Source organism: Phoca vitulina, unplaced genomic scaffold, assembly GCF_004348235.1.
Source record: "Phoca vitulina isolate PV1807 unplaced genomic scaffold, GSC_HSeal_1.0 scaffold58, whole genome shotgun sequence".
Lineage (NCBI taxonomy): Eukaryota > Metazoa > Chordata > Mammalia > Carnivora > Phocidae > Phoca > Phoca vitulina.
Window position 1 is genome coordinate 9,182,843 of NW_022589761.1, and position 9,758 is coordinate 9,192,600.

At 56.4% G+C, this 9,758-nt stretch overlaps 1 protein-coding gene across 2 annotated transcripts; it reads left to right on the plus strand.

Moving 5' to 3' along the window:
- The first annotated feature begins 1,199 nt into the window (after positions 1-1,199).
- Positions 1,200-7,832, plus strand: TIMM50 (translocase of inner mitochondrial membrane 50). 2 transcript variants are annotated; one of them, XM_032390651.1, is made up of 11 exons: positions 1,200-1,336; positions 2,203-2,359; positions 2,896-2,927; positions 3,129-3,150; positions 4,600-4,658; positions 4,751-4,870; positions 5,278-5,382; positions 5,482-5,580; positions 5,933-6,089; positions 6,409-6,515; positions 7,402-7,832. In XM_032390651.1, exons 1-11 carry the CDS (start codon positions 1,229-1,231, stop codon positions 7,501-7,503), a joined length of 1,068 nt encoding a protein of 355 aa, XP_032246542.1. In that variant the 5' UTR covers positions 1,200-1,228; the 3' UTR covers positions 7,504-7,832. The 2 variants fall into 2 exon arrangements, with proteins under 2 accessions (XP_032246542.1, XP_032246543.1); XM_032390652.1 differs by lacking the exon at positions 4,751-4,870.
- The last annotated feature ends 1,926 nt before the right edge of the window (positions 7,833-9,758 follow it).

A 9,758-nucleotide genomic window follows, 5' to 3' on the forward strand; every position in this document is an offset into this window, starting at 1 on the left:
CCAACTGAGCCACCCAGGCACCCGCCAGAGGACTCTTCAAGATGAATGTATGAGGAGACATTGGAAAGAGATTATTAGACCAGAGCCTGCCTGTGATTGAAGTTACAGCCCATTCTCGCTTATGTGAAGTGAAGATCCTTAACCCCCCCCCCAGGAAAACCTAAATTCCCCCTACAGTGCAGGATACCGCAGTTGATGGTCCTCTCCCTGGAGCCCACATAGCAGTGACACCAGAATTGCTGTGGCTTGTCTGATGGCTTGAGGGTGGAGATGGGGAGCAAGGTAGAGAATGGAGCTTATTAGTACCTTGACCTTCCTTCACCTTCCTTATTTGACAATTAAGTGTCTTTTTTTTTAAATAAATGCAATATAAAATATATTTCAGATGTTGAAAAAAGGTATGACACCCGGAACACCCATGTCCCCACCACCCAGCTCAGGAAACCGTACGTAGCAGGTGGGACCCACTTTAAGCAGCAGCCCCAGTCCATTCCCCTACAGAGGTGACCAGAAGAAGCTTGACCTTAGTTATTTATCCCTAAATGTTTCATGGTCGTTTCCCATGTTTTGAAAGTCTACATAAGCAGTATCTGACTTCCTTTCCTCAAAGTAAGGAGGGAGATTCTTCGTGGCTACCTGTAGCCCCTTATTTATCGACTTCCGTCTCGATACGCCTGACCTCGGAGAGCCGGCTGTGCGGCTCCTCTGGCTGGGACCTCGCTGAAATGGCTTGCTTTCCAGACCCTTCTTCCTCGGAAGCTCAGGGGAGGAGGAGCAAAGAAGGGCTCTGAGGACAGGAGAGAGGGCTGATTCGGCCTCCAGGCTCCACGTGGGGGAAGAGTTTGGGAAGGCTGGCTTCCAGTCCGCTTGCTGGACGGACCCCCTCTGGGCGAGACGAACTAGCTCGCGGGTTTCCTCTCTCAGGACACCATCCGCAGCCACAGGGTTCCCACGCGGCGGCCTCAGCCTTACCGCCGGGCACTGGGTGTGCCGCTCCGTGGGGCTGCAGGGGCCGGGGAGCGCCCCGGGGCCCGAGAGAGGTGTGAGGCCGGCAGGCTGTAGCCAGGTCGGCCGAGGTTAGCACGCCTGCTGCTCTCCGCCCGCAGCCCTTTGTCTCTCTCGGGCTCCCGTCCGCCCGCCCCACCCCTGCGCCCCCATTGGTCAGGACCCGGGCCCGGGCCCCGAGAGGAGGGAGCGAGTGGGCGGGGCCGCGTGGCGTCAGCGCAACATGGCGGCCTTCGCGGCGCTGTTCCTCCGCTTGCGGAGCGAGCTCCGGCTCGGCGCGCGGGGGCTGTGCGCGAGGCTGGCGACGCCGCCCCCCCGGACCCCGGACCAGGTGAGCCGGATGGGGGTGGTCCCCCGAGCGCGGGAGTCCCTTTCTGGAGTTCCGGGCGGACCGCCGCCGCGTGAGGGTTCTGGGACGCAGCACCTCGGGTTGCTGAATGGAACGCCGCCCGCGTTTCGGGGCGCTTCCCTGCCTCCCGGGGTGGGCAACGCTTGCGCCCCCGAGCTAGATGCCGCGGGCTGAAGTGCGTCCTCTGAACGCCACTTCCTGTGGACCCCACGTGGGTGCCGGGGGAAGAGAGGTCACCTGTTTCCCGTCCCAGTGACCTCTCAGGTAATACTTGAGGAGAGCCCGGGATGCTGGGGTCCCAGTCTGGCCTTGGGGGTACTTTCCCCGCGGTGATGATGAGGTAGATGTCTGGGCTTTTGATATCAACCTGCCTCCACATTGACAGAGATCCAGCCATTCTGACCTCACTTCGTGCCCTTACTTCCCCAGGCAAGCGATTGCCCGTCTGTCCCCGCTCCCATCCCTTCCCCTCTGTACCCCACTACTGTGAGCCCCGGGCATCCGGATGCCTTAACTACCCGTCCAGTCCCCTTTTGTGCCCTCCATTGCCTTGCTCCCGGCATCCCAGTGTCCAGCCAGGCTCCCTGATTTCATTTCCCTGCCCTACAGGATCCTGGGCACCCGGCCTATCAACTCTTGAACCCCTGGGATTCTGGCCCCAGACAGTCTAGTTCTTGCCTATTCTAAGAGACCCAGTCTCCTGGTTGCCCCTCCAGAGACTCAACACCCTGAGGCTATGTGGGTGTCTGCTTCCCTGGCTCCTGACCTTGATTCTTTTACCAGGGTACCAGAATAATCCTGCCTTTTCGCACTTCCCTTTGGGCTAACCTACCTCCTGTCAATTGCAGGCCATGGAAATTGGGAGCCGCATGGGCACCAAGGCCCAGGCTCAGGGGCCACAGCATCAGCGGGGCACAGAGGGTCCCAGCTACGCCAAAAAAGTCGCACTCTGGCTTGCTGGGCTGCTCGGGGCTGGTGGGACTGTGAGCGTCGTCTATATCTTCGGTGAGACACATATTCCTGTTTCCCAGTTTTGTTCCCTTGGCCCTCTCTTCTGCATAGCCTACCCCCTTTTCCCTCTAAGGGTTTGGCCCATCTTCATGGCCTGGCTCCTCCCTCATTAAGGCAGCCATCTAGAACATCTGCCTTGGAAATGGAGGACCTTTTTTTTCCTCTACCTACTTTGCTCAAGGTTCCACTCTTAGTTGGTTCTGCACTAGGATCCAGAGAGTCATTTAGAAGAGGGCAAGTTGGGGAAGGAGAGGCCTGGCCCAGCCTCCTAAGCTGCCTCTTCCTGCAGCACCCCAAACTCCAGCCCTCCCCATCGTCCCTTCCTCCTTCAGAGACTGAGACCCAGCCCCAGTCCCTCTTCTCTCGGAAACCCAGGATCCTGACTACCAGCCCCCTCCTCTCTTGATCTTAGGAGACCATGCCTTTTCCTTCTCTCAGACCCAGGAATCCAGGCCCCCTGCCCTCTTCCTTCCTCAAGACCCAGGAGACCAGGCCCCAATTTCTCTCATTCCTCCCTGTCTCCCTTACAGGAAACAACTCTGTGGATGAAACTGGTGCCAAGGTGAGGGGGAGAGAGACCCAGAGGCTATGCCAGGGGTCCCAGCCTGTGGGTCCTTTCCCCTTTGGTCTGCTCAGGCTCATTTCTGGTCTCGGGGTGAGCCCTTTGCCTACTCCTCCCTGGGCCCTGGAGATTCCTTTTTTGGGTTTGGTGGGGTTCTGCCTCTGCCATCCCAGACCATATATTTTTGTCTCCACCTTCCAGATTCCCGATGAATTCGACAATGGTGAGTGAAAACAAGCACAGATTCTGAGGTCCCCGAAACTCCCTGTTCTGCTGTTTATAGGGATGTTGCCTTTCCCATCTGGTGCCCCCCCACCCCTCCTCCTTCCATTGGTGGGTAGGGGAGTCAGCAGCTGGGTGGCTTTGCGGGGAAGGGCATTACAAAGCCTCAGTCCTCTTCAGTCCTCTTCACTGGCCCAGGAGCAGATGGTCAGGGACAGATGGGGGAGGGGAGTCCACGGTAGGCCTGCTTGGAGAGAGGGGGCTGTCTATCACCGGACACATGGCTTCCTGTGCCTTAGATCTGAGCGGCTGCAGCCCTTAATCCCCTCCTCTTTATAACAGCCTCTTGTTTCCCCCCAGCCCCCCACCCCATCAGGCTCTTCATTTCCAAAACAATGTCTCTTTCCTCCCTCCTCCTTTTAGTTAACCAGCTTTGGTGGAGAGTTTCTGACAGATTGGATAGTAGAGAGTAGTTATCAGTCCTGTCACACCTGGCCCTTCCCAGGAGAAAAATAAAATTGGTAGGTCCAGAAAGCCGCCTGTTCGTGCTGGGGAAGTCTGCAAACCCACATGTTAATACATAGGTTACTTAAGTTGGGCAGGTGGGTAAGTATGATCTTCTAACTGGGTAATCTTTCTGGTTCAGATAAATCAACATACTGATGTAAGTGGGGCATTTGTGAGCATAACTCGTTTCAGTATTTTGGCTGTGAAAAGGCAGGCCCATACATAGATAGTGGCTTAACTAGACTAAAAGTACTGTAATGAAGTAGGCAGTCAGGTAAGCTTCCTGCTTTCAGCTGGCTTCAGTATATCCATTTAAACCAGGATTTTTCAGACTTGGCCCCCTCGGTACTTTGGGGCAGGTAGTGCATTGTTGTGGGGGGTGCGCCCTGTGCCTTGGAGGGTGTTGAGCAGCATCTTGGGCCTCGGTCCCCTAGACGCCAGTATCTTGACAATCACACGTGTCGTCAGACATTGCCTAAGTTCCCCGGAAGATGGTGGACCAGATTGCTCCTAGTTGAGAACCACCAGTTTATAAAGTATATAAGTGTATGTATATAGTTAGTGCGGTTTAAATAGACTCGGCGTGTTAGCTTAAAGCAGACAGATCTGGAGGCCTGGTGGTTCAAAATGGACTGAACACAGTGGCATAATGTCAGCAGAGTTCTGTGTATGTGGGTTCTGAGTGGGCAGACGTACCAACGTTCTGTTTTATGGGGGGGGGGTGTAAGTATTCACATTAGAACTGGGCAGATGAATAAGTGTATTTACTCCTGCCTGGCGGTTATGTCCTTGCCATCTACCTTTGGACTTAGGAGTGAGCTCATTCAGACCAGGTGGGTATGTAGACTTGTTTGTGTTGGGTAGGTAAGTAAACCCCTGGTTCGTCCGGGAGGTTGTGCAGTGGCTCATCTTGGAACCCCTTTGTGCCCTGCTATCCTCCTAGATCCGATTCTGGTACAGCAGTTGCGCCGGACATACAAATATTTCAAAGACTATAGACAGGTGAGCAGGAGCCCTGAGCCCAGTCCCCATCCCTCCAGCCCGGGCCCCCGCCTCCTCGTCTGAGTGCTCCCCACTCCGTCCCTCTCCCACAGATGATCATCGAGCCCACCAGTCCCTGCCTCCTCCCAGACCCTCTGCGGGAGCCGTACTACCAGCCGCCCTACACACTGGTCTTGGAGCTCACGGGCGTCCTCTTGCACCCTGAGTGGTCGGTGTGTCCTGGGGAAGGCAGCGGGTTGAGGACACTAGATAGACACGGTGGCCGGATCGCGAAGATAGGGTTAAGAGCAGAGATGCTGGAGCCCGCTCCACTGTGTGATGCTGGGGAGGAGGCGTCGCTCTCGTTGCTTTTCTCACCCATGAGACTGCCTACCCCGTAGCTGCTTGTGAGCGTGCCTGGGCGCGCGGTCCGTGCTATTGAGGAGTCAGCTCTCAGTCTGGGACCCAGACCCTGCAGACTCCAAGACCCTCGGTCACGGCCGTGTACCTCTGAGCCCCACCCCAGAGCTAGAAAGATGGGGGAAGAGCACTCTCGTTCTGGGGACCCCCCCAGGCTGGGGCTTTGTTCTGTTGGGGGTTTCTGGGTCTTGGTGTTTCACTGTCCTCCCTGCCTCCCTAGCTGGCCACTGGCTGGAGGTTTAAGAAGCGTCCAGGCATCGAAACCTTATTCCAGCAGCTTGCCCCTTTGTATGAAATCGTCATCTTTACATCCGAGACTGGCATGGTAAGGCCCCGGGACAGCGGAGGAATGGTCAGTGTGGCCGGAGAGCGGGAGGGTCAGGGCTCAGCCTGACCCTGTTCTCCCTCCCATCCCACCCCCCAGACTGCATTCCCGCTCATCGACAGCGTGGACCCCCATGGCTTCATCTCCTACCGCCTCTTCCGGGATGCCACAAGATACATGGATGGCCACCATGTTAAGGTGCCATGTGGGGGCCCATGGGTGGTCCTCTGGGACTTGGGGGGGCTGGCACTTCCTGAGGGAATGAGGCCCCAGCTCTGACCCCAGCCTCAACCCTGCTTCTGCCCTAGGTCTGATCCTGCCCCCGGCACAGGCTGGGCTTCTAGGTTCTTCTTCCTTCCCCGGTATCTGGGGATGGGAGTGGGGCGGGGGGATGGTGGGGGGTAGTGTCTCCAAAGGAGACAGTTGGGGGTAACGGAGGGATATGAAGTTTGGAAGCCATCTGCTGTCTCTGTGTCTGGAGCCGAGTGTCTCTGGGACTGTGTGATTGTGGTAGCTTATATGAGACTCTGGGCCTTGTTTGCACTCCCAGGACATTTCGTGTCTGAATCGGGACCCTGCCCGTGTAGTCGTCGTGGACTGCAAGAAGGAAGCTTTCCGCCTGCAGCCCTACAATGGCGTCGCCCTGCGGCCCTGGGACGGCAACTCCGATGACCGGGTCTTGTTGGACCTGTCTGCCTTCCTTAAGAGTGAGGCTGACCCCTGACCTCCTGGCCTCTGACCTTGGAGCCCTTGACTCTCAAGAGGAATGATAGATTTTACCCATGTAAAATTGGGTACTTCGGTGTGGGAGGTTCACGAGCATCTTGTCGTCTTTAGAAGTTTCCGAGAATGTTTGGGGGTTTGGGGTGCTCTGGAATATTTAGGGAATACTTGGGGGAGCCCTTTTAGAGCGTTAAGAAATGTTCCAGGTAGCTCTGACCAGCCCCAGTGTCTGACGTTACCCTTGCGGGCCCTGCTTCCCTGGGGCCTTTCTGCCTGGCCGACCCCTGCCTGCTGTGCCCATAGCCATTGCGCTGAACCGCGTGGAGGATGTCAGGACTGTGCTGGAGCATTACGCCCTGGAGGATGACCCCCTGGAGGCTTTCAAACAGCGGCAGAGCCGGCTAGAGCAGGTGGGTCCCCGGATCTGCAGGGGGATGGGTGGCATCGCATCAGTTCCCGAGGCTCCCAAGAGAGGGGCCCTCGAGCAGCCTGTCTAGCCTGTCTTTGCTCTGGCTGCGAGACCTTGAGCGAGGCCCTTGTCTTCCACACAACCTGTCCTGTAGGGCTCTTGCAATGGGGGAGGGGGTGGTCGATTCCGCAGCCTGCTCTGAGAACAGGAGGCATGAAACGCCAAGCATAGGTCTTGGAGAGGGGTAGTCCATGATGGGTTCCAGCGGATCTGAAGGCCCCGGTTTTGTGTGGACGGGAGGTTTGGGTCAGGTCTGGGGAGAGGGATCCCTGGACACTTGGCCCAAGGGACTGGGCAAGGAGTTCTGGTGGTCTCAGTGTGATCCTGGTAATTTGGAAGTGGGGCTAAGAATAAGGATTGAGTCTGGGAAAGAGATCCTCGGGTCTAGACTGAGGTTGACCAGATTCTGGGGTGGGTTCCTGGGAGCAGGGCTGGAGCTCCTGAGTGCCCAAAGGAGGAGTCCTGGAGATTTGGGCCTGGGATCCCCCAGCATCCAGACAAGGGTCATGCGGCTGAGGGCTGGGCACCGGGGCCCAGGGAGCAGAACAGTGCAGTCTGATGAAGGGCCTGGGGTCTCGCCAGCATCCAGGTTAGGGTAAACAGGGTAGGTTCCCAGGGTTCAGGGGAAGGGCCTCCTGGGATCTGGGGAACGGGATTAGGACAGTACCGGGATTTGAGTCTGGGCTCCTGTGTCTGGGCTGGTGTTCTGGGGGCTTGGGGAAGGGGTCTGGGCTGGGCCCAGGTTTAAGGAAGGCGGCCCCTTGGATGAGGGAGCCTAGGAGGAGAATACCCACCCCGGGCTGCCCCTCCTCTGTCCCTCACCCCAGGAAGAACAGCAGCGCCTGGCTGAGCTCTCCAAATCCAGCAAGCAGAACCTCTTCTTCGGCTCTCTCACCAACCGCTTATGGCCTCGCTCCAAACAGCCCTGACCTCTGAGCCTCCTCAGACTCACTGCCTGGGTCCTGGGCCCCAGGCCCCAGTGCTCCCAGACCATGGCTTGGGCAGCCACATCCAATAAAGTCCATCCCAGATGCCACACTCCTGTGTCCGGAGAGTCTCCAGCTGGGGCCATCGGGGTGAGGTCCGGGACTCTTGGGTCATCGTCCCACGGTGGCTGATGGGCTGCCCAGCATGGAGTAGGTCCTTTGGTGGATCAGGATTGGTTTTGAACACTGGCCTGGGAATCCGCAAACCCGGGTCCCTCTGGCCGCGTCTTCCCATGTGCCATGTGACCTCAAAAAGTGCATCTCACTCCGTGGCCCCAGATTCCTCATCTGTGGGAAAGGGAAGAGAGGGCGGCAGGGGGGTTGGAGAGGCAGGTTCCTGCGAGACCGCTGTGTGCACACCCCAAGTGTGGGCTCGGGGAAGGAGGGGGGTGCGGGGGGAGGGGGGCTCTGGCGGAGCAGAGCTCCTCCTGGCCCGAGAGGGCAGCTGCCGCCCCCTCTGTCAGCTGTGGCCCTGTGGGAAGGTGGCCTGGCGTTGCTTGATCTGCTTTTCCAATAGAAGCCCGAAGTTGGGATTTTCATACTAAGTCTCTCGTGAAATGTTGGCTCCTAACTGGGACAGACAGACGGTGTGGCGGCACTGTGCGCTGGAACTTTCTGTGATGTTTATTCCATGTCCCGTGTCTGCACTGTCATGGTCGGACGGAGCCATGGAGTACCTGCAGCGTCATGAGGGTAACTGAGGACTGGAGCTTCTGCTCGTATCATTTTAAGTAACCTTCATTTAAGCAGCCACCTGTGGCTCGTGGCCCCTGCAGGGGACGGCACAGTCGCATGCCCTTCCCCAGTCTGGGTTCCCGAGTGGCCACTTTCAAATCCCAGCTTTGCCACTTCCCGCCTTGTGTGGTCTCGGGCAGGTTACTTTGCCTCTCGTGCCTCAGTTTCCCCATCTGTAAAGGTAATAGTACCTAGCTGGTAGGCTAGGCTGGAAGGCTGAGTGAGGCGCTCAGATGGGAGCTGTGGACCCTGGGCCATGCATCTGTGTGCCTCTGCCACCTCAGCTCACAGGTGGGGGTGACGGTAGGACCTGTCTTCCAGCAGTTGTGAGTAACAGGATGGCCCGCACTCAGCGGTGTGTAGATTCCCGTGGGCCTTCTCCCCCGGTCCCCGTACTGGCTCTTCACAGACTGAAATATCCTGGACCGCTTTGACATGGCCCCCACCCCTGGCTGGCCCAGCCTCTCCTCCAGCCAGCACTTAGTGCTAGTACCAGTTAAATATTTTTAAAAGACATCCCCTGGTGTTTGTTACAATAATTAAAATGTCACTGCATGGGCCAGATCGAATCTCTGGACTCTAAGTTTTGTTTTTGTTTTTTTAATTTTTATTTATTTGACAGACAGAGAGGGAACACAAGCAGGGGGAGTGGGAAAGGGAGAAGCAGCCTTCCTGCTGAGCAGGGAGCCCAATGCAGGACTCGATCCCCGGACCCTGGGATCATGACCTGAGCCAAAGGCAGACGCTTAACGACTGAGCCACCCAGGCGCCCCACTATGTTTTTTTAAAGTCTCACAGAGAAATGTTAAAATTTGCATACCTGCCCAGCCCCAAGGTGTACTATCTATAACCCGGGCTAGGTCTCAAGGGTCTTGGTTTACTCATTCCTAAGAGATTCATTATAGTACCTCCCTCGTTCATTGACTGACTCTCGCCAATATTTCCTAAGTGCTGAGTGCCCAGCCTTGTTCTAGTCACGAGGGTGCATCAATGAGCAAATTAGATAAAAAGCTCTCCCCTCATGGAGGAAACAATGGTCAGATACTTCTCGAGGTAATAAATGCGTAAAGAAAAATAAGGTATGGTAAGTAGAGTGGTTTGGGGACTTGAGGTGCTGATTTAGATTGGATGAAGCAGTCAAGGAAGGTCTCTTGGGAGGGTGTATCTGACAGATCATAAGGAAATGGGGAAAGCCATGGGGATCTCTGTGTCAGGCACGGTCACCTCAGGGCCTTTGCACTTGCTGTTCCTTCTGTCAGGAATATTTTACCAGGATGCATATCACTTCCTCTTCTTCCCCCCACCTTAGATCTTTGCTCAGATGTCACCTCAGCATGGCCTGCAGGCACTAAGATCAGCTGGTCAGGAAAAGTCCTGAATAGCCAGAGAGACTCCATGAAAATCTCTTAAAAGTATACGTCACACACAGATGTGACAGAATTCACCTGAAACATTATCATGTC